The sequence below is a fragment of the Geotrypetes seraphini genome, chromosome 11 (genome assembly GCF_902459505.1).
Source record: "Geotrypetes seraphini chromosome 11, aGeoSer1.1, whole genome shotgun sequence".
Taxonomy (NCBI): Eukaryota; Metazoa; Chordata; class Amphibia; order Gymnophiona; family Dermophiidae; genus Geotrypetes; species Geotrypetes seraphini.
In genome coordinates, this window is record NC_047094.1 from 67,894,609 (window position 1) to 67,919,621 (window position 25,013).

Genomic DNA, 25,013 nt, shown 5'->3' on the forward strand with positions numbered 1-25,013 from the left:
CAGGTTGGAATGAAGTAGAGACCCCTGACTCTGTGTAAGCAGAGAGGGAAAAACTGTGGCTCCCTGCAGCTGAGTTGAAGTAGAAGGGAGAACCAAGGCTGTCTGGGCCACCAATGAGCTATCAGAATCATAATGGCATGCTCCTGTTTGAATTTGACAAGTGTCTTGAGAATCAGAGGAAATGGAGGGAATGCATAGAGAAACTGATTTGTCCATTCCAGAAGGAAAGCATCTGCCTTGAGGCGATGAGGAGAGTATATCCTGGAGCAGAACTGAGGTAGTTTGTGGTTGTGGGGAGATGCAAGAGATCTATCTGAGGAGTCCCCCATTGAGAAAAAAATGTGATGGAGAGGCGAGAAATTGAGTGTCCATTTATGAGGTTGCAAAAAATGACTCAGTTTGTCCACCAAACAGTTTTTCTCTCCTTGAATGTAGACTGCTTTCAGGAAGGTGTTGTGATTGATTGCCCAGCCCCACACCTTTTGAGCTTCCTGACAAAGAGGAAGAGATCCTGTGCTTCCCTGCTTGTTGACACAGTACATGGCGACTTGGTTGTCTGTCCGAATGAGGACTACCTGGTCGTGGAGAAGATGCTGAAAAGCTTTGAGATCACTGAAGATCGCTCCAAGTTCCAACAAATTAATGTGATACAGACGATCCGTGCTGGACAAATGGCCTTGAGTACGGAGACCGTTGAGATGAGCCCCCCAAGTGTAGGTTGAGGAATCTGTCTTGAGGACCTTCTGATGAGAGGGGGTTTAAAACAGTAAACCTCTGGAGAGATTGGAAGAGAGCATCCACCAATGGAGAGACTGTCTCAATGAAGGAGTCACTTGGATGTGTTGAAAAAGTGGGTCGCAAGCCTGCGCCCACTGAGATGCCAGGGTCCACTGAGGAATTCTGAGGTGAAATCTGGAAAAAGGAGTCACGTGAACTGTCGAGGCCATGTGACCTAGCAGAACCATCATGTGTCTTGATGAAATTGTAGTCAAGGAAGACACTTTGTGGCAGAGATGAATGAGAGCATCCTGACGTTGTTGAGGAAGGTATGCTCTGAGTCAGACAGTGTCCAGGACAGCTCCGATGAACTGTAAAGTCTGAGAGGGCTGTAGCTGGGATTTGGGAAAGTTGATTTTGAATCCCAAATTTTGTAGGAACCACATAGTCTGTAGGGTCGCTACAATAACTCCTTGAGATGTTGAATCCTTGATGAGCCAGTCCTCTAGGTACGGGAACACCTGGAGCCCATGATTCCGCAGAGCTGCCGCTACTACAACTAGGCACTTGGTGAACACTCTTGGAGATGAAGCCAGGCCGAAAGGTAGCACTCTGTACTGAAAATGCAGATTTCCCACCCGAAATCTGAGGAACTGTTGAGAGGCTGGATGAATGGGAATGTAAGTGTAAGCCTCTTTCAGATCTAGAGAACATAACCAATTGTTCTGATCTAGAAGGGGGTATAAAGATGCCAGAGACAGCATCCGAAATTTCTCTCTGACAAGAAATTTGTTGAGGGCTCTGAGGTCCAAAATAGGTTGCAGATTGCCTTTCTTCTTTGGAACTAGGAAGTAACGGGAGTAAAACCCCCTGCTCTGCTGTTCCAGAAGAACCTCCTCAATGGTATGGAGGCGAAGCAGAGCTTGAGCTTCCTGAAGAAGGCCGGTCTGGGATGGATTGGAAGGATACACTCTTGGAGGCAGACCTTGGAGGGACTTGGATGAAATAAAGAGAGTATCCTTCCCTGTTGATTGGCAGCACCCAGAGGTCTGATGTAATTATCTCCCAGCATTGGTAAAACAGATGGGCATGACCTCCAATAGGAAGGGGAGAGGACTGAGGCAGAATGATGGAAGTTATGCTCTGTAGTAGCTGGTCAAAAAGGCTTAGAGGCCTTAGGCGCAGCAGAAGTCTGAGGTTTCTACTGCCTCTGTTGCTGTGGTGGTTTCTTAGGAGGCGTCCTGGTATAAGGAACTGCCCTCTGTGGGAAACGCCGCTGGTAAGATGATATAGGCCTGAAACCCTTAGAGGTGGAAGTCTTAGGCTTAGGCCGAATGATGGAAGCAAATGACTTCTCATGTTCAGACAACGTTTTGGTGGCTTCCTCGATGGAGTCATCAAACAAGTTATTACCTTGATAAGGAATGATGGTGAGGCGATCCTGTAGATTAGGGTCCATGTCAACAGTGCGAAGCCAGGCAGCCAGTGCATGGCCACTGAGAAGATGGTGACCCTTGAGGTAAGCTCAAATGCATCATAGGAAGATTGAAGGAGATGTATGCGGAGTTGATTCAGAGTAGTGATAGTATTTTGAAACCCTACAGTCGTGAACTTTCTAAGTTCTGCAAGCAAATCAGCTTGCGAAGCTGTCCGCATCTGGGCTCCGTGGATGACGTCACCCATATGTTGAGAATAGGCTGCCTACTTGTCCTGGGATAAAGAATAATATGTTCTTTATTACTTTCTTTCAAGTTTTCCGGGGTCCCTAGTTGGAGGACTAAATAGCAAGATTTATTGTTCTATTATGACTTTCCTTATTTAATGTTATTTCTTTTTCTATATGTATATAATATAAATTTTTTTCCTGATTTTTGTCAAGTGTTTTTGCTTGTTTGAATGTTATAAAAAATTTACTTAAATAAAAATATATATTCATGTCACAATCTTGTTTAATATAGACCTTACTGTATGGTTGAATGATCACTTTTGATAGTCTATATACATTCCTCTTTCTACACAACCCTTGCACCTTCTATACCTGCATCACTTTAGGTTCTATTACCCTGATATATCACATTTATATTTCTAGTTACCTGATGCAGGCTGATGCTCCACACACACTGCTGCCAGCCCCCATCAGCCCCTTTAGAACCAAGACAGTCACTGCAGGTGCTGTGGTTATGGCAGGGGGTGGGGCAGGCCAGAGGAGGAGATGATTCCACAGGCATCGGAGACACATTCAGCAAGGAATGGCTAAAACAGGTCCAGTCATAAGTGGGTTGCACACTCAAGATACGCCGAGTCTCTCCTAATGGAAGAAGCAAGGGAAAGGATAAGCAACGCACCATAGGAGACATGTGACAGAGAGAAGGGGCATGTGTTATGGAAGGGAAGAGGTAAGAGTATATGAGAAAGACAGCAGAGCAGAGGCAGAAGTACATGTATATAGGCAGAGAGACAGAGGGCAAGACAGGCTAGTAAATAAGGAGGGAGTAGTTTTATAAATAGGTATTATTGTACATACTGTATGCAATAATCATATAAATGATTTACTACAATATAAAAAAATACAGTACTTATAAGTAAGGAAAGCATGTGGAATAAGGCTTATGCAATTCTTTCCCATCCCTGTGAGTATGTGTATTTGCTTCTGACATGAAGAAGAGAGGGCAGACACAGTTTGAATGAACTGGTTCGAACACATTCCATTGTTTTGAAAATAATAATAAAATGAAACCATGAGTGATTATGTACGATTTAATAAAAAGTAATGTCTCCACCTCCATAATTCATCAACAGATGGCAGCACTCGCACGCTACATATGTTCACTTATTCCTTGAAATCTCTTCCTTCAATGAAATTCACAGTCACATGCAGGTCTTTATTGTAATTACTGTTGTTGTGAGTACTGTGTGTTACTGGGTCGAAAAATAAAGATTGTGGACTGGGAAGGGCTGATTAGTGTGATCTAAAATGAAGTGGACGATCTGTGATGGCAATGGATGTTTCACATGTGAAAGGTTGATGAACTTGTAAAGGACAGTTGGTGGATCACTCAAAGAGAATTGCTGATATACTTGGCATGTGACAGTAAACTACAATTGGAGGAACTTCAACAGTTAGAAATTCTACCACAGGAAAGAAAGGAAGTGACATCATCAGACAGAATGGTTGCCTGAGGACTTGACTCTGAGCAACCCCCAAGCTAATCCTAGCAATATCGTAGCAATCCTAGTTGTTTTACCCACCAAATAGTGCAGTGGCTGCGAATTTTGCTCTCGGTGGCGTTAGAGATAAGTACTAAGGCAAAGTGAAAGAGGCTATTATAGCCAAGAAAACATCCCTTAAAGAATGGAGAAAGGAAAATAAGAAGAGACATAAGCACTGGCAAGTTAGATGGAAAGCATTGATAAAGAAAGCTAAACAAGACGGTCAGCGCTCAAAAGGATCTGGGTGTCATCGTAGACAATACAGTGAAGCCTTCTGCCCAATATACGGCAACAGCCAAGAAGGCAAACAGGATGCTAGGAATTATTAGAAAAGGGATGGTTAACAAGACTAAGAATGTTATAATGCCTCTGTATCGCTCAATGGTGCAATCTTACCTTGAGTATTGCGTTCATTTCTGGTCTCCTTATCTTAAAAAACAAATAAGCAGCACTAGAAAAAATTGAAAGGAGAGTGACCAAGATGATAAAGGGGATGAAACTCTTCTCGTAAGAGGAATGACTAAAAAGGTTAGGGCTCTTCAGCTTGGAAAAGAGATGGCTAAAGGAGATATAATTAAAGTCTACAAAATTATTTCTCATTATGACAGGAATTGCCAAACAACTTATTATGAAGAAATGGAAAAATTGGGACAGGTTAAACTATAGTTTTTGGTGGGAAACATTGTGCCAAACTTATAAGTTTGAATGTACGAGTTCAATGCATTTGGGACATTATAAGAAGTTCAAGGAAATTTGGGACCCATTAACAAAATCTTGTAATAATTGATTATTAGTTTTGCCCTTTGATTCTGCACATCCAGGATGGGTGGGTGGGTGGGAAGGAGGGGGTATGTAATTAATTTATTATTTGATTGCAAGGTTGTTTATCTTGATCATTTGCATTATATTAAGTGTTTTTACACTTTTAGGAAGGGTGAGTGGGGATGGGGAGGGGGTTATGTATTTATTGTATCATTTGAAGGAATTGAGTGCTGTCTATTGTGTTAATTGATTGATAATATGTTGCACTTTGTGCTGGTTTTAAAATTAATAAAGATTTTAAAAAATTAAAATGAAGTCTACAAAATCCTGAATGGTGTAGAACAGGTACAAATTGATTGATTTCTATTGCATCAAGATTTACAAAGACTAGGGGACACTCAATGAAGATACAGAGTAATACTTTTAAAACCAATAGGAAGAAATATTTTTTCACTTAGAGAATAGTTAAGCTCTGGAACGAGTTGCCAGAGGAAGTGGTAAGAGCAGTTAATGCAGCTGGTTTTAACAAAGGTTTGGACAAATTCTTGGAGGAAATGTCCATAGTCTGCTGTTGAGACAGACATGGGACGGGAGCATGGAATGCTGCTACTATTTGAATTTTTGCCAGGAACTTGTGATTGAAAATGCACATACATACAACAAGTGCTCCAAGGAAGCAGGTGTGTTAGGTGGTGTTGTATAGGGGTTAGGATTTGATTTATCACCTTTCTGAGATTACAATCAAAGTGGTTTACATAGTATATTTATACCTGGGGCAACTGAGGGTTAAGTGACTTGCCCAGAGTTACAAGGAGCTGTAGTGGGAATCAAACCTAGTTTCCCTTGTCCTCGGGTAACTGCACTAACCATTAGGCTACTCCTTCACCATCAATAGTGGCACAAAAGGGAGGCCACCACCTTGCAGCATATGAAGACGCTATTACAGTGGTACCTTGGATTACGAGCATAATCCGTTCCAGGAGCATGCTCATATTCCAAAATGCTCATTTATCAAAGTGAGTTTCCCCATAGGAAATAATGGAAACTTGCTTTGATACATTCCCCCCCCCCCCCCCGAGAACCGGCATTGCTCCTCCTGAAGGTCCCCCCTGTGATCTGGCACCCTCCCCGCTGCGATTAGCCACCCCCCCCGCCGCTTCATAATGTCATCTGGGCACCGGCATGTCCTGTGCTTGGTGCCGGTGCCCGAAGATCGGCCTCCTTTTCTGCTGGGCCTTGAGCATGCGGAGATGCTCAAGGCCCAGCAGAAGAGGAGGCCGATCTTCGGGCACCGGCACCAAGCACAGGACATGCCGGTGCCCAGATGACGGTATGAAGCGGCGGGGGGGGGGGTGCCCAATCGCATCGGGGCGGGTGCCGGATCACGGTGGGGTGTGCCCAATCACATGGGGGGGGGGGGTGTGCTGGATCGCGGGGGGAGGGTGCCGGATCGCGGGGGGGGCGCTCGTAAATCGAGCCACGCTCGGTTTCCGAGGTGCTGATTTTGCAAATGTTTTGCTCGTCTTGCAAAACACTCGCAAACCGGTGCACTCGTAAACCGAGGTACCACTGTATTTGTTATATACAACTGCATTGCAACTATACGGTATCCACAGCTACTAACATCATAGAACATAAAAGAACACTGTACCATATAGCTTCTAAGGATAAGGCCTGCCATCAAGCAGGCTAAGCATGCTACCACTATGAATAATGATATGTCTAAGCAACTTATATGGCTTCAGCCATCATGCCACCTAGAAGAATGTGTGACAGAACTGCATATAAAGGATGAGCCAACAAGCCAATTGATATGGCTGCATATTATGGAGCCTAAAAAAACATAGCTGCCATTATACCCAACAAGAGGATGAGAGCTCTAAACCGCTTATAATAATTTAAAGAGCTGAAGTGAGATTTGAACATGGTACCGCTATTAGACTACTGCCCAGACTTTCTGTCCCTGCCCAGCATAAAAGACGATTCCAGATGACTTAGCCTATGCATATGTAGAAGCTAAATATTAAAGCAAGACTATATAAGTAAATGCCATAGGAGACAGACACCACAGGCAGCCCATGCAGATGATACTCATTCAGGAAATCTGCAATGTGAGCTATAAGCTCTAGTCAAAGGCGGCAAGAATTCAACCGAAAGCCCTAAGAACGATGTTAGAACTAAATCAAACAGCACAAACTGAACCAAAGACTCCAGAAGAAGGAAGAGTTGCATTTGCACAACACAAAAGGGCTTAGCATTAACTGTCACATTAAGGAGAGAATTAGCAAATGTAGTTGAGCATGCAAAGCCAAACAGTGTGAAAGTGCGTGAACTATGCAGGTGAGACACCTCGCTAAACTGCCAGTTGCAAAACTGGAATGAACTGGCTCAGACAGAAAATGTGCTCAAGAGGAGACTCTCGTTATTATTAGCAATAAGAAGATACCATACAGAAAATATAGAAATATGCTGGGAGGCCTTGCCCCCGCGTGCAGTGTCCAGAGCACTGTCAGCCTTCGCTGTGACAGAACAGCTCTCCTGAAAGGCCTTCGACATCAAATTGACAAATTCTGGGGAAAATGCTGTACCAGGCAATGCTGAGTCACCAGAAGAGGACTGTACCTTGCATTTCTTTGGTGCTGCTGCAGCAGCAGTGTCCTTCCATGCAGAACGGCTGCTGTTTCCAGGTTCAGAAAAGAAAATGGCGTGAACCAAAGGGCTAGCCACCTGATCAATGGTCCGAGAGTGCAAAGGGGAAGCTGAGCCAGATGCTCCCACCTCCCCATCATGTGCGGTACAGCACATGGTGCAAAGGCGCTCCTCCAATGTGCACTTTGCATATTCCTGGAATGAACTAGGGGTAAAAAAAGCCCGAGGACTCCATCCCCACCAGTTTTGAGACCAAACGAGTAGCTCTGAAGTTCCAGATTTAAAAAAAAAAAAAAAAAAGATCGCTAAAATTTGAGAGATGGCCACTAGCAGACTTTTGGTGCCAAAAACTGCTTAACACCCCCCTCCCCAATATATTAATAAACAAAAAAAACAGCAATTTTAGGGGTGAGGAAACATAAGGAAACATGCAGAACCCCTTAAATTTCACATTTACAGAAACACACACCCCACCCCCACCCCGATTCACCTCACAGGCTAACTGCCTTACTCACTGTGACCTGTACTGGCAAAGTGCTGCGGCCTGCCTCAGCTCCCTACGGCAGCTGGAAATGGAGAAGAAATCACTACCTCATCCAGAAGTCCTTCCAACACCGAATCTTCAGGCTGCCAGTCGAACTCTGTGTCTGACTAAGCCCCCACCTCCACGGACCGATGGATGCACACAACAAAAAAGGGATAGAGGCGAAAAAGCAGCCGGCATCCTGCGAGACACAGCTGAACCTCCTACGGGTACCTGATAGCCTGCGCTCAAACCCCTGCCAAGTAGTAGGTGAGTAATACTGACCGGGGATGGCCCCGAGCTCCAAAAATGCTTCTGCAGGCTAGCCAACAGGTACCACAAGGGATTAGATTGTCAGCTGTAGACCACAATCTGCTTATCATCTACCCAGATAGTGCTGAACCCTCAAACAGGGAAGCTCGAAGAACCGAAAAACTGAAGAAAATTCCCGAAAATAACTAAAAGAGCAGAGCAGAACAGAAATACTCCTTCAGGCTCACATGCACAAGGAGAAAACTATAGGTGGCAGTAGAGCTCTCTGTGAAGTAGGGAATAGAGAGTTGCGCGGGGACAGAAATCCCACCCGTCCCCACCCGTCCCCGCCAAAATCCCACCCATCCCCACCCGTCCCCGTGAGGAATCCCTCCGTCCCCACCCGTCCCCGTGAGGAATCCCTCCGTCCCCACCCGTCCCCGCGAGGAATCCCCTCCGTCCCCACCCGTCCCCGCGAGGAATCCCCTCCGTCCCCACCCGTCCCCGCGAGGAATCCCCTCCGTCACCATCCTTCCCTATAAACTTCAGAAATAGTTATTTTATTTAATTATGCTACTGAATTAAAGGCTCTGGTAGAGACCCATTTACAAATAAGCAAAGAGACTATTAATTTGGAAATATTAATTGGGAAGAATACATACTTTGTAAATGGGTTTCTACCAGAACCTCTAATGTAAATATAAATACTCAGCTGATGAGAACCCACAAACTGTCAGCTGAGGACTTCCTTTGCAGTTGGCCTGGGGTCCCTTTTGCCAAGCTTGGCAGGCAGCAGTAGCGTCCCTGAGTCACAGATGCTGGCACCTCAGTGGCTCATGGATGCTGCCAGCGACTGCTGCGCTTGGTGGAGGGGAGTTCTGACCATCTCTAGAGGAGGTCCTCTGCTGGCGGTGCTTGGGGATCCCCACCAGTCACAGCAAGGGCCAACAAGTACTTCAACACTGTAGAAATAAAACCAGAAATGCATTTCCTTTTCTTTTGAACACAAAATAAAGATATCTGCCATATACATTTCCCAAGGCAGATGACTCTATGCAATGTCACCTCGGTAACAAAATACAAAAATAGACAAATACACCCCCTCCCTTTTTACTAAACCACAATAGTAGGTTTTAGCACAGGGAGTTACGCTGAATGCCTCGCGCTGCTCTCAATGCTCATAGGCTCCCTGCGCTAAAAAACAATATTGCGGTTTAGTAAAAGGGAGCCATAGTGCAAAATATAGACAGCAGATATAAATTCTCAAAACAGACACATTTTGATCACTAAATTGAAAATAAAATCATTTTTCCTACCTTTGCTGTTTGGTGATTTCATGAGTCTCTGGTTGCACTTTCTTCTTCTGACTGTGCATCCAATCTTTCTTCCTTTCTTTCAGCCTCCTGTATGTTTCCTCTCCTCCAGACCTCATTCTCTCCCCCAACTTTTTCTTTCTGTCTCCCTGTTCCCCCTTCTTTCTGTCTCTCTGTCTGCCCCCTTTCTTTCTTTCTTCGTGCCCTCCCCCAAGCCACTCGGTTTGCTGCCACAGCCATCGGAGAATAGCCCCTAAGCCACCGCCGTCCCAAGCTTTCCCTGCAGAAGCGTCGCGCTGACCAGCATTCCGCTCCCTGACGTCAATTCTGACGTAGGAGAGGAAGTTCCGGGCCAACAAGGCATTTCTCCTCATTCCATCCAGCCTGAGCCCCATCTCTCCTTGATCCAGCATTTCCCTTCTGTGTCTGTCAGAATTACCATTCCACCTATTTTCCAGCATCACCCTTCTTTGTGTCCATCTCACCTATATCCGTATCTCACCACTTTTTCAGAATCTTCATTTGTCTCTGTCCTTGTCTTTACCCCATATTCACCATTTGCCCTTTCAATGTCTTTATCTCCCCCCCCCACACACACTTTTTCAGCATTACTTCTATGTCTCTATTTCACCTCCTCTTCATGTCCCCTCTGTATCTCTATCCTTATTCAGAAGGTCCTGCTTACCCTTTCTCTTCTTTGTGTCACTATCTCCATTTTCAGCTTTCCCCCCTTTTCCTTTGTTAATGCACCCTGTAGCCAGAATCTTTCCACCCTCTCTCCACTCCGGCCCAGCCCAGTATGAAATATTTCCTTTTGTTTCTCTCCCCTCTCTCTTCTCCTCCCTCACCCACGAGTCCTGCATCTGGCCCTCTCCCTTCTACCTGCACCTGGCAACACCCCCCTGCTCCGCGGCTCTCTTAAGCAACTCGTCAGCAGCGGTGATCAAGACAAGCTGCCGACATCGAGGCCTTCCCTCTACGAGTCCCACCTTTGTGGAAAAAGGAAGTTGAAACAAGCGGGACTCGCAGAGGGTAGGCCCCGACGCCAGAAGCTTGTGTCGATCGTTGCTGCTGAGTTGCCGAAGAGAGCCGCAGGTAGAAGGGAGAGGGAGATAGGAAGGCTGTAGAAGCTCCGGAGCATGACACCGAACCCGGCCAGGATGATTTCTTTTTCAGGCTGCTGCTGCCGCTGCCATCCCCCACCCGAAATGACAAAAAACAGCCTAATGCCCGCGTCGGGAAATAGCCATGCTGAGCAGTGAGCTCAGCACGTACACAGATGAAAGCCTTGCTTGCTGATTGGTCCGGCGGCACGGTGGGGCGGGGCCACCGGACCAATCAGCAAGCAAGGCTTTCATCTGTGTACGTGCTGAGCTCACTGCTCAACATGGCTATTTCCCGACGCGACGCCAGACTTGTAAGCTGCATCGCCAGAATTTAGGTAGGTTGTTTTCATCCCCGTGGGAGTCCCGTGGGCAAGGGGGCGTCCCCGTGGGAGTCCCGTGGGTCAGGGGGGCATCCCCGTGGGAGTCCCGTGGGCCAGGGGGCGTCCCCGTGGGAGTCCCGTGGGCCAGGGGGGGAACCCGCGGGATCCCCGCGGGACCCGCGGGATCCCCGCGATCCCCGTTCCCGTGCAGACCTCTAGTAGGGAAGGCTATAGAAAAAAATCCAGAATGGATGGATTCCTTCTGCAAGGCTCGCAGTCATGAGGAAATTACCAGCTTGTCCAGAATGACACACCTATTGCACTAGAAGAGTTATTTTGCCTTAGAGACAGATAGATATTCTTAACCACTTATGTGTTATTTATTTCCAATAACTGTTAGGTTGGAAAGAATAAAAAGAGGGCCAGGACAGAGACATGATGAGGGCAAGGTAACAAATTTAGTCTGAGTGCACCACACTGAGTGTCATAGAGCAAAATTTATGTGGACAATCAGTTCAAAGAAACAGTAGGGAAAACCTGAGCAGACAAGAATTGTCCACTCATATTCACATAGATACTCAGCTGCATTTTTACTCAAATGCTGAAGAGTATCCAAGGTCAACCAGAAAGACTTGTCTGGTTAAATTGTTCAGCTGGCCTAGAGCAGACATCAGGATCATTTTTAAATCTTTATCAGTATTTTTTGATGTGTGTTATTGCAGGTGCAAAATATTCAGGGTCAAAGGTACCCGTGTCATCTGAAGTGGTGAAAATTTTCAAAAGGGAAACTCCACACAGAATCTTCTTTTGAAAATTTCCCTGAAGGCCCACAAGAAAATTCAGAATTACCCTCTTAAGTTTCTACATTAACCTTTTCCTATCGTGTGTCCCCGATGACGGGACATTCCAAAAATGTTGTTGCCATTGTGGATAAACAGTCTGTATGGACTAATAAAGAGCCAGGAACACAAATATTTGAATTTACAGACTTATGACTTATTTACATTATGTTTACAATAGCCGTAAATGATAACAGTGAATAATACAAAACTTTGCTAAAATAATTACGATTGGAACCAGCGTAATGTACAATTTATTACGATAGGAAAAGGTTAAGGAAGCTCATACACTCTTTTTACCTGTGCGTTTAAACTGTCGTGTCCACATACACTTTCCTGAAGCTGTGCATTTAGGACAATCTGAGGCCTCACAAGAAATCTCCGAGCAGTTGCTAGCCACAAAGATCTCACGTTGATTAATACGACAGTCGTTCTCTGATGTGCAGCTCCCATCACTGCCGATGCAGGCACCCTCAGGACAGTTAGTGCACCACTTGCAGTGCTGACCCCCCTGCAGGGACATGAGAAGAGCTACTACATACCACACTCTACTCCCATTTCCTGCACAATCACATGAGGGTTATTGTAAGGAGTAATAAAAATATCATACTAAAATCCTCCAACCACTCTACAAATGGACCTAGAGCTAGGTTATAAATTATGTCCTACGCTAACTGCCACAGTTCTAAGTTCTTCTGCAGAAAGGCTGCAAAACCTGTGCTGTGCTCACCTGTCCTTGAGTGAGATTTGCAGCTCTGGGATGCCGAGCAAGACATTCGCTGCAGGTTCTCAAGCGCCGGCACTCATCAGCAGACCGTGGAAAAGGAAAACAGGATGAAATTCCACCAGAACATCCAAGACTGATAGGAAAAGAAGAAAAATCCATCTGAAAAGAGCACTTGAACAAACAGATCTGCAGTTGCTAAAAATGTGTTCTTAGGAGAATAAGGGATTGAGGGGTACAGATAGGAATAGAGGTAGGTTATAGGGATAGGAGTAGAGGTAGGTTATAGAAATAGTCAGGGACCACTGCTCAGGCAATAGGCCTGATGGGCCGCCGCAGGAGCGGACTGCTGGGCGAGATGGACCTCTGGTCTGCCTCAGCGGAGGCAACTTCTTATGTTCTTATTTATTTTAAAATTTATATACCGTATATTAACTATACGCTTTACAAATATTGCAATCATAACACTACATATAAACACAATTGCAAAACAGCACTTGTAAAAAAGGGAAAAAAAAAAACCCAAACAAAACAACGAACACAGGAAAGCGCTAATAATCAAGTTTTCAGAATTTTCTTAAAATTCATCCTCTCAGCACAGTATCACAAAATTTCACCAATAGTACCCTCCAATAGCTTCCCAGAAACAGAAAAAAAATCTGTACTAAAATGCAACTCTAGGGAAAAACACAGTAGCTCCCAATAGTCACTGCACCTCTCTGTTTTTGTTCGGGGCAATTTATCCAAATGGGTTAGTTTTGCGCATAACATGACAGGAATGAACCTCCTTTGTAGTTACCTCTCTGCTGCATCAGCAGTCATGCAACTGTCGCCACACCAACTACAACTGCCCATAGAGTTGTTGCAAGTGTCCTGGCTTTTGAAGATCAAGCAAGGGTCTTTGGGCACAGTCAACATCAGCATCCGTCCTAATGTTGCCCCATTAAAACCCCCAGAGATGTAGAGTCGGTCCCCGACAGCAGCCACGGCATGAGCAATGGAGTCACTCATGGGCACACCAACGACAGAATCTTCTGTAACAGAAAATGAGTGTGGTCTCTAAATCAGAAACACCATCTAGCTCAGAAGGATCCAGAACCTGGGTTCATGACCTCTGTTACCTGTCTCATTGAGGAGGATCCATGTGTTGCAAGTGATTTGGTAGAATTGAAGGCTATTGCTGAATTCCTGCACCTCCGTGCTTCCGCCAAGTACCACCATCGTGTCCCTCAGGATTGCTGCCGCATGGAAGAAGTGAGACAGTGGCTGTGCACAAGGAAATAAGACATGAGGTTGAGATCTCTAATCCCCACCCCCACCACCCACACACATTTTCTCTCCTTTGAAACTGCACATATACAATACAATCTTTATTTATATACCACCAATACCTCATGGAAGTTCACAACGGTTTAGAATAAATGATCTAATACAACATTATGAACAGGTTATCTTAAAGTTATATCTTTTCAAGTACAAATTCTTCAAACAGATAGGTCTTTAGATCTTTTTTTGAAACTCAAAGTTAATTTGTTGATTGATTCTACTAGGTACCTTTCTGCCCTGAGATGGGGCTAGCAGACTCCAGGTGAGGTTGGGGTAATACAGGCTGTACAGCTCTGGTGAGGCAGACACCACCTCTACATGGAAGCGATGCCCACCAAAGACATAGAAGGCATCTGTGGCTTCATGATATACAGACGAGTGTCCATAGAGACCTACAGGGAAGAATGAAAGAAACACTGTCAGTGATAACAGAGGCAGAGAAAACAGTAGGAATCATTATAGTTGCATTACAAAGCAGCTTGTTATGATCTGATATTCAATTAAAATGGTTTGTAGGGTAAAGACAAGGTATACTCCTGGCGGAATTCTGCATGACTGCTCAATGCAGAATTCCTGCAGAATTGCACAGTCACGCAAAATTCACTTTTCCCGCACAGAATCTCGACCTATGTCAGCATCTTCAGGTCACGGTAATGACAACAATTCCCACAGGCCGCTAACTTGGAAGTCTCTCCATGGCAGAGGGCAAGCAGCATTTGAGTCACTGCCGATATCGTGACCTGAAGAAGCAAGCTTTAGAGTATAGGGAAGGAGAGGAAGGAAAGTTGCTGGCACAGGGGGAGGAGAGGGAAACATGCATGGTGAGGTGAAAGGATGACAAAGCACATAATGGAGGAGAGAAAGGGAGAGATGGTGCATGGATGTGGATAGAGAAATTTGGCACAAGGCACAAGGAAGAGACAGAAGGCCAGCTTATCTCATTTTGGGTTTTTTTGTTTTAGGGCGCCCACCAATTCTTTGCAGCACCCCAAGAACACTCATCATAAGCTACAGCATATCGGGGTTGGTCCTGTGCCAGCCTAGAGTGACAAAAAAAGGCAAATTAGCAGGTAAGACCTAATGTATTCTTCCTTAGCATCCCTCCAGCACAGCTGACAAGTATCAAGCAATGACCACCAAGGCAGGGATCCCCACAGTCCTGCTTCTAAGACACTTGATCCAAAAGCTGCATCCTGACAAGATTGTACATCTACCCAACAGTGATGTATAAAAGAATGGATGACCAGATAGCTGCCCTGCCAATCCCCAGAAGCGGAACAAGAGTACTCTCAACCCACAAAGCTGCCTCACTTCTAGTGGAATGCGCTTTAAGCTGTAATGGGGCCAGTTTCCCTTAAGGTACACTAAAGCCATTGCCTCATTAATCCATTTGGCAAAAGTAGCTTAAGACACCACCTCATCCTTCTTATGACCACCAATCACAATGAACAACCTGTCCAGAGTTCTTGCTACTGATTCTGTGTTTTTAATGACTTTCTGAACTTTATCTTTCTATTGCAATTTGTAATTCCTTTCTAGAGCGTGCTTCTCTTATTATTGAAATTATACATTGCTGCAATGGCTTGTCTTAGTGGTGGTATATCAAATAAAGTTGAACTTGAAAGTCTTGTGTCCAATATACATACCTACACAACATCCAATGGACATCCAAGCAGTATAACTAGCATTGCTCTACAGAGCTCTTAGCTTCTCCCAGCAAAAGCAAAACCACCGCTGATTAAAGGGAAACAAAGAGATGATCTTGGGAAGAAAAGACAAAATTGTATGTAGGACCATCTTTTCTTTAGAGAACAAAAAAGGCTCCCTACAAGACAGCGACTGCAACTCAGAGATGCAATGCATGGAAGAAATAGCTACCAGAAATACTGTCTTCAAGGTATAGTCCACCAGAGGATCAAAAGGAGCCAACACTAGGACAATCAAGACAAGCTTAAGATCCCAAGAAGGAACCAAAGGCCTGAGGTTAGATCAAAAGGACACCCCCCTCACCCCCACCCCCACCCCCAAAGAAGACATGTAACAACCCAATTGGAAGCCAAGACCTTGCCTTTAACCAAATCATGGAAGCATCTTAGAACCACCCTTATCCAGACCATCCTGGAGAAATTCCAAAATATGGAGCACTGATAATGGTAAAGGTGTAATCGCACGGTCTGAACATCAGCCTTTACATATACACGACACGCAGACGTAAGCCAAAGTAGGGAGAAATTAGGTTCTTACCTGCTAATTTACTTTCTTTTAGCTTCTCCAGACCAGTAGAGGTTAACTTTACGAATGGGTATATATCTAATCATGACCAGCAGGTGGAGACTGAAAACAAAACTTTGGGACAGTATATCCTAGCCCCTCCTCTCTATTTCCCTCAGTCTGCCGAATAGCCAAGCAGAACCAAGAACTGGAAAAAAACAGAGAGAAAAAATAATACTCCGAAAGGAGTAACAAATAACATACCCAAAATGCTGTTGGAAAATGCAGAGGAGAAATTCCCGAAGGAAGAATGTCCCCACAGCTCGCCAGCTAAGCCAGCCGAGCCACAGCCGCTGTTCTTCAATTCTCCCCGGCCCTAGAAAAATACTAGAACCCGCAGCAAAAACCAAAAACTGCCCGCGCAACAGCCCCAACAACAACAACAACAGACAGGGTGGGGACCTCTACTGGTCTGGAGAAGCTAAAAGAAAGTAAATTAGCAGGTAAGAACCTAATTTCTCCTTCTTTAGCACTCTCCAGACCAGTAGAGGTTAACTTTACGAATGGGACGTACCAAAGCAGTCCCTCTCACGGGCGGGACCCCCGAAGGGCCGATACCAGTACACGCTCACCGAACACCGCGTCCCGACGCGCCTGCACATCAACCCGATAATGACGAACAAAGTAATGTAAAGAGGACCAAACCGCAGCCTTACAAATATCCACTGGAGGCACGAGCGACGACTCAGCCCAAGAAGCCGCCTGACCCCGAGTGGAATGAGCCTTGAGAAACTCCGGAATAGGCTGCTGTTTCAGAAGATAAGCGGAAGCAATCGTCTCCTTGATCCAGCGCGCAATAATAGCCTTAGAAGCGCCAGCTCCCCGACGAGGACCCGCCAGGAGGACAAAGAGATGATCGGACTTCCGGAATTCCTGGGTCCGCTGCACATAAGAGCGAAGGACCCGACCGACATCCAACTTGCGCAGCTGCCGTTGCTCAGAAGAGCCCTCCCGACCACCCAAGACCGGGAGAACCACCGATTGATTGACATGAAAAGGAGAAACAACCTTCGGCAGAAAGGAAGGAACAGGCCGCAAGACGACCCGCTCCCTAGAAAACTCCAAGAAGGGAGCCCTACAAGAGAAAGCCTGCAGCTCAGAAACACGCCTAGCAGAAGTAATGGCCACCAAAAAGACCGCCTTCAAAGTAAGGTCCTTCAAAGAACAGACGTCCAAGGGCTCGAAAGGCGGACGCACCAAAACAGAGAGAACCAGATTAAGATCCCAAGAGGGAACCGAGGGACGTAGGGGAGGCCTAAGCAACTTGGCCGCCCGCAAAAACCGAATCACATCAGGAAGAGCCGATAAAACGCTGACCTGACACCAACCCTCGAAAGGCCGACAGGGCCGCAAGATGAACCCGGAGAGAAGACCAAGCCAGGCCTCTATCCAGGCCATCCTGCAAGAACTCTAGAATGTGAGGCAGAGAAGCGCGAAAAGAGGTCACTCCCTGCGCCCGACACCATTCCTCAAAGAGACGCCAAACCCGCACATAAGCCCGAGAGGTAGAAAGCCTCCGGGACCCCAACAGAGTAGAGATCACCTTGTCTGAATATCCCTTCTTGCTAAGGCGACCCCTTTCAAGAGCCACGCCGTAAGACAGAAGGGAGACGGGTCGAACATGGGAATGGGACCCAGCATCAGAAGGTCGTCCGAGAGAGGCAGAGGAAGAGGATCCGCTACCAGGTGCCTCACCAGATCCGCATACCACGGACGGCGAGGCCAATCCGGCGCCACCAGCACCACCAAACCCGGATGGTGAACAATGCGAAGAAGCACTCTGCCCACCAGCGGCCAAGGAGGGAACACATACAACAGCCCCTCCGTTGGCCACTGCTGGACCAGAGCATCCAGACCCTCGGCCAGACCGTCCCTGCGACGACTGAAGAAGCGGGGCACTTTGGCGTTGCCACACGTGGCCATCAGGTCCATCAGGGGCTGCCCCCAAGCCTGCACTATCAACTGAAACGCCTCGGCGCCGAGACACCACTCTCCTGGATCTAGGAAGTGACGACTGAGGAAGTCTGCCTGAACATTTTCTACTCCGGCTATATGAGAGGCCGAGAGGTCCAGCAGATGGGACTCCGCCCAAACCATGAGCAGAGCCGCCTCCTGCGCCACCTGAGTGCTCTTGGTGCCCCCCTGACGATTGACATAAGCCACCGCCGTGGCATAGTCCGACAGCACTCTGACCGACTTGCCCAGCAACAGGGAGTGGAAAGCCAACAGCGCCAGACGGACCGCTCTGGTCTCCAACACGTTGATCGACCAGGCGGCCTCCTCCGCGGACCAGGTGCCCTGAGCTGAGTGACCCAAACACTGAGCCCCCCAACCCAGGAGACTCGCATCCGTCAGGAGCACCGTCCACTGCGGGAGATCCAGACCCACCCCCTGAACCAGGTGAGGGGTCTGGAGCCACCAACGCAGACTGCAGCGCGCCAAGCCTCGCAGGGGAACCGGAACATCCATCCCGTGCCTCTGGGGAGACCACCTCCGGAGCAGAGCATACTGGAGAGGACGCATGTGGGCCCGCGCCCACCTCACCACGTCCAGGGACGCCGCCATCGACCCCAAGACCTGGAGGAAATCTCGCGCCCAAGGACACCGGGACGCCAAAAGCAGGCGAATCTGAGATTGCAATTTGCTCACCCGGCCCTCTGGGAGGAAGACCTTCCCCAAGGAGGTGTCGAACAGCACCCCTAGGTACTCCAGACGCTGAGCCGGGACCAACCGACTCTTGGAAAGGTTGACCACCCAGCCCAGCGACCGGAGAAACTCCACCACCCGAGCAGTAACCCGGGAGCTTTCCTGCAACGACTTTGCCCGAATTAACCAGTCGTCCAGGTAGGGGTGTACCAGGATGCCCTCCGACCGCAAGGCTGCCGCGACGACCACCATCACCTTGGTGAACGTCCGAGGAGCCGTGGCCAGCCCAAAGGGAAGCGCACAGAATTGATAGTGCCGACCCAAGATCGCAAAGCGCAGGAAACGCTGATGAGAGGCCCGAATGGGAACATGCAAGTAGGCCTCCGTCAGATCGAGAGAAGTGAGAAACTCCCCCGGCTGAACCGCCAGAATGACCGACCGCAGAGTTTCCATACGGAAAGAGGGAATCTTGAGAGCCCTGTTGACCCCTTTCAAATCGAGGATGGGCCGAAAAGTCCCCTCCTTCTTGGGCACCACAAAGTAAATGGAGTACCTGCCCGTGCCCCACTCTGGAGAGGGCACCGGAACAACTGCCCTGAGATCTAGCAAGCGCTGAAGGGTCTGGCGAAAAGCCTGCGTCTTCCCCGGAGTCTGACATGGAGAAGCGAGGAAAAAAATCCGGCAGAGAGCGGGCGAACTCCAGGGCATAACCGTCCCGCACCACCTCCAGGACCCACTGATCGGACGTGATCTCGGCCCATTTGGGGAAAAATTCGCGCAGCCGAGCCCCCACCGGAACCAAAGGGGGCGCCGGCAAGGCGTCATTGTGCAGGACGGGAAGCGGGGGAACCGGCGGAGGGATTCCCTGCCCCCCGATGGGCCCCCCGAAAGGGCTGCATGCGCTGGAAGAACCGACCCCGGGAAAACCCCGGAGACTGGAAAGAAGCAGCCCCACGCCCAGGGCGATACTTGCGAAAATCCCGCAAACGCCCCCGGGCCGCACCCCCCCGAGACGCCGGGCGGGCACGGTCCTCCGGCAGACGGGGAACTTTCGAGTCCGACAGAGTCTGAATCAACTTATCCAAGTCCTCTCCAAACAAAAACGACCCCCGAAAGGGAAATTTAGTAAGCTTAGCTTTGGACGCAGCATCCGCCGCCCAAGCGCGCAGCCACAACACACGCCTTGCGGCCACGCCAAAAGCCATAGACTTAGCCGAGATCCGCACCAAGTCCTATAGAGCATCTGAGAGGAATGAGGCCGCCATCTCAATCTTCGCTACCTCCTGATCCACCAGAGACCAGTCGTCAGACTCTCGATCCAAGACCCGCTCCGCCCACCGAAACACGGCGCGAGCGACCAGTCCCCCACAAATAGCCGCCTGGACCCCAAAGGCAGAGACCTGAAAATTTTGCTTAAGGATGCTCTCCAATTTGCGCTCCTCAGAGTCCCGCAAGGCAGAACCGCCCTCAACAGGCACGGTATGCCGCTTGGAAATTGCCGAGACCACCGCATCCACGACTGGCGAAGCTAACGTAGCCCGATCCCCTTCAGGAATGGGATACAGGCGAGCCATGCTGCGCGCCAGCCGAAACGGCGTCTCCGGCGTTTTCCACTGCTCCAGAATAATATCCCGAATATCCTGATGCATAGGAAAAGAGCGGGAAACGGAACGGATCCCCCGTAACAGGGGGTCCCCCACACGCGGAGTCTCCGGCGGCGCGTCCTCAAAACGCAAAACCGAAGAAACCTGCTGAATAAGGTCAGGCAGCTCATCTTTCTGAAAAAGGCGCACCACGGACGCCTCGTCACTGGAGAACGGGAAATCCGACAACCCGCCGCCAGCTTCCGTCCCCTCCAGAGAGTCCTGGAACTCCTCAGAAGGGTCCAGGTCCTCCTCCAGACCGACCCGTTCCTCCGACCACAAATTCTCGTCCCACGACACCCGCGGACGCTTGGACAAGGGAGGCGGCGGAGGGGACGTCACGCCAGACGAGAGAGGCAAAGCCGCAGGGAGCGCGGAGGAAAACCCACCCCCCGAAACCCCCTGGGCGCAACCGGGACCCCCAGCCGCCTGAAAATAGGCTCTGCATAAAGAAAAGAAAAATTCAGGAGAAAAAACCCCCCGAGGGTCCCAAGGGACTCCCTGCCACAGCAGGGGACCCAGCAGAACCTTGCCCCTGCATAGTCAAAACAGGGGGAAGGTCACCTGAGGTGGAAGACAAAATGGAGGGGCCAGACAGAGAAGATGGCGGTTTTCCCGCCAAAAAAGCTCCCTCCATAGCCTGAAGCGGCTGAGAAACCTGAATAGTCTCAGCCGCTAAAGCAGGCAAGCCGGCATCAGCTGTCAAAAAATCAGCTGAGAGGGAATCCTCTAAAACCCGACCGTCGGCGGTTTGGGGAATCCCTCCGTGGGCGGACGGAGAAGACCGGGCTTCCCCACCGTTCCCTGCCGACTCGCGAGGCACCATCGGCGGGGAGCTCTGGGCGCCTGCAGCCGCTGCCGACGGAGCTCCACCACCTCACCGACCCAAACCGCCGAGATCAGGCCGGCCGCGAGTGCCTCGCGGCTGGACTCAAATGTGTCCTACTCCCCCGGAGAAGGGCACAATTGCTCCATACGCGACCTAGCTATAAAAAAGTGCCGGTTACATGAAAAAATACAGTAAAATACAGTTTTCTTAAAGGGAAATAACCCTTCAGACCAGCACTACCTCAGGATTTTTTTTTTTTTTTTTTACAGAACAGACTCCACAGGCTCTCGAAGCAATATGCCTTGCTTGACTTAGGGGGCAAGGCTTACTGCTGAGGCTCCTCTAAAAAAATGTGGGGAGGTGGAGGAAGTGGGGGGAGGGACCCCGCTCGTGACCCGCCGGGTTTGACACCCCCGAGGTCGGACGAACCCCCAAACAGGGCCCGACCAAGCTCCGTCCGGCCAAAAACAGGGACAATAAACCCCTAAACAAATTCCAACAGCCCTACCAAGGGAGATGGGCACAGATCACTCACACCTGCTGGAGACTGAAAGAAGACTGAGGGAAATAGAGAGGAGGGGCTAGGATATACTGTCCCAAAGTTTTGTTTTCAGTCTCCACCTGCTGGTCATGATTAGATATATACCCATTCGTAAAGTTAACCTCTACTGGTCTGGAGAGTGCTAAAGAATAGAGCATTTCCTAGCCTACCATTCTACTGAAACCCTCCCCCCTTAACTAAGCATGCCCTCTCAAGGGCCAAGCCATTAGCCCTACTAGCTCTTAAACCAGCAGAGTCTCCAACATCGGTAGACAGAGAGAACCATCTATCTTCAGACACACTAAGTTGCCGTGCCACAGTCTCAGCGGCCACTCCAGCACCACTAACACCACCAGATCACCATGAAGTTAGATTCTCTAAATGACACTCTCCACGAGGGGCCAAGGTGAACTGGAATCTGGTTCCATTCTTTTGGGCTGGCAATTGAAAATGCACATCATCTGGTCTAGCTGGCTTGTATATTTTCAGAATAGTAGACAATAAAGAGTAAAGAATAAAGCCTCATGTATCAATGAAAGAATTTTATTGCTTTTAAGACCAGACTTGTATGCTGAAGAGAAGTTCCCATCAACAGACAAGCAGCTGCATTTTGTACAATTTGTAGGTAGAGGTCTTTTACTAGTCTGAGGAAGTTCTAGGTAAAGTGAATTACAGTAGCCCAGTTTTAATAAACGAATACATTGGATGACAAATCTGAAATCCTCCGAGGGAAGATGGCAGCCAAAATTCTGACACAACAATGGAGTCGTGAGGATGTCTAGTGAACTGCCACGGGTATATGATTCAAAAGTCACTTTATTGATAAATGAGCCACAAGGGCTCATAGACTCGACCCTGGCAGTGTTTCAGCTTCTGTGCCTTTATCAAGAGTCTGTCTTGAACATTTAACACAGTACGCACGGGAACTCAGGTAAAAACGCTGGTGAGATGTCTCCACTGACATCTCATAGTAACATAGTAGCTAACAGCAGATAAAGACCCGAATGGTCCATCCAGTCTGCCCAACCTGTTGCTGAATGGAGAAAATGGACTGTGAAAGAAGAGCAACAGACACACAGTCTTCTAGGTTTTCCGTGCTCTGAGAGACCTATCCAGTCTAGTGCCATTGTGGTGCTGTCACCAATGTGTGGCCGATTATATTCCTGCTTGTCCATGGTAAAGGACAGAACATTGTGATATCTTGAGATCAGTGGATTACAGGATCCAAGGCAACAAGGAGGAAATCCTGCTAGAGTAGCTCACCAGGTACCTATCTAAATTTCAGCAAAGTTTCCAGATACTGCTTCACATAAAACCCTGGTGAGCATGTTATAAGTGTAGGAGCTTAAAGCAAAATGAAAAACTAGGTGAGAAGCTGGTGGAGCAGCAGGACTCAGTGGTAGTCAATAGGGTTCACACTCCTGAGAAGGAAAAGTGGCCAGTTGTGTGCCACAGGATTAGTGCTAGGCTCGAGCTATTCAATGTCTTTTATAGGTAATACTAAGGTAAGGTTATAGAAAAGGGCAGCCTGCCTGTTTGTCAATGATAGGAAAGTTTATAATAGACAATGCATCAGAAGGGGCACAAAACATGAAAGATAGCTTTAAAAACTGGGAAAAAAATGGTCCAAGGTATAGCAATTATGCTTTAATATAAAAGATTATGCATTTGAAATGCAGACATCCAATGGTCAAATCTTTTAGCATTAAGAAACCAGCAGACATCAAACAAGGAAGAGCCTGGAGGTTATCTTTTGATAACCCCAAAGTATCCAGTCTGTGTGACAAAGTAGACAGGAAAGCCAATAATATACTTGGGTGCATAGAAGTATCATTTGCAGAAAAAGTGAACTAATTCTCTTTCTGTACAGGTCTAAGTCCTAGAGACCAAAACTAGAAAAGAATATTAAGAAATAGAGAGGCAATTCAAAGAAAGGCCAAGAAAACAGCGAAAAGTCTACACTGAAGGTAATACATAGAAGAACTCAAGATATTAAAGACAAACACAGATATAGTACAAACACAAGATGAAAAGTTCAAGGACCAGACTGGTTCCTTAGGGGTAGGATTACTCATTTTGATTATATGAAATTGAAAAGAGGCTCAGAAGGGACATCAGCAACAGACTTCCAGTGGAGTTTATAGGAGACCAGATTGTTAGAAATTCAAACATGCATGAGACGGACACGAAGGACTTTAGTGGCAAAGGGAAGAAGGTCACAGACCATCTAAGATCTGTGACAGCACAGGACAAAGGCACAAATGGGCAGATTGGATGGTTAAGCAGTCCTTTTCGGCTGATTTATTACGTTTCCCTAATCTTTTATCCACAGCATAGCTGAAGATGCCCTCTTACCTGTGGGTGGTGTGCCCATTTGGTGCCCAACCTTCCAGGTCTCTGCCTCTATATTGTATTCAAGTAATTTGTTGTTAAACCCATTGTCAGGGGAGTATCCACCAATCAGAAGCAAAGAGGAGCCATGGCGTTGCGTCAGTGTGTGACCTGCTACTGTAGGGAGAAGGGGAGCCTGTGGGAAGAAAAAGGGATTAGTTTTAAGCTGCAGTTTACTTTTTAATGAGGAGAAAGCATAATGTTAAAGAAGGGAGTCACCAGTTCCTGTCTCCACTCCAGAGTTGTCAGGTTCAAGATCCAGAAGTCACTCAGCACCCCGATGTTCGTCTGCCCTCCCAGCAAAAATATGGCATTCCGTGAGGGATTGTAGGCAACAGCATGGAAATATCGAGGGCTGGGTCCAGGGCTCCCATCTTCAGTGCCAGCCAATATCTCTGTCCAACGGCGCTCTGAAATGGTATATCTGAGAAGAAATAGGAGTGAGGGAGACAGGAAAATGCAATCTAAGTTACACATGAATTCCTGCGGCACCCCTCATCTGTACTACATATCCCATAATCTCCTGCACCATTCTCATTTACAACATGCATCCCAAAATCTGTTATACATTTACAAGTTCCTGTAACCTCCCAGCCTCCCAGCACACCCCCTTACCTGTAGACACTTCCTAAAATTCCTTCTCGCAGTGACATCCCTCCAAACATCCAGAGTGTGAGATCAGGTCCCTCAACCATAGTGTGGCCCAGCCGATGTAGAAAGCGGCTAGCTGTGTCCTGTAGAAGGTTACAATGCATCAGAGTGAGGCTTTTCAAGCAGGACACTGCTGAATACCCTTCTTTAGTCTCCTCCTGTCTTGCCTTTGCCCCCATTGCTTGAATTTTACATTAAATTACTCCTTTTTCCAAATCAGAGCTCAAAATAAGTTTTAAAATCAGGTACAGCAAATTTCCAAGGTCACATCAGTGGAAACAGCACGTTTTCAGACTGCTA

At 47.7% G+C, this 25,013-nt stretch overlaps 1 protein-coding gene across 4 annotated transcripts in view; it reads right to left on the reverse strand.

The window, feature by feature from the left end:
• The window catches only part of MEGF8 (multiple EGF like domains 8), a 201,476-nt gene that overhangs the window by 36,878 nt on the left and 139,585 nt on the right, over positions 1-25,013 (reverse strand). For all 4 annotated transcript variants that reach the window (XM_033914129.1, XM_033914128.1, XM_033914131.1 and 1 more), the window contains 9 exons: positions 24,678-24,796; positions 24,282-24,486; positions 24,027-24,198; positions 13,970-14,133; positions 13,537-13,681; positions 13,215-13,449; positions 12,422-12,551; positions 11,992-12,202; positions 2,811-3,025 (listed from right to left, as the gene is read on the reverse strand). In XM_033914129.1, the coding sequence (XP_033770020.1) occupies positions 2,811-3,025; positions 11,992-12,202; positions 12,422-12,551; positions 13,215-13,449; positions 13,537-13,681; positions 13,970-14,133; positions 24,027-24,198; positions 24,282-24,486; positions 24,678-24,796 (1,596 nt within the window). The remainder of the gene's footprint in view (positions 1-2,810; positions 3,026-11,991; positions 12,203-12,421; positions 12,552-13,214; positions 13,450-13,536; positions 13,682-13,969; positions 14,134-24,026; positions 24,199-24,281; positions 24,487-24,677; positions 24,797-25,013) is intronic.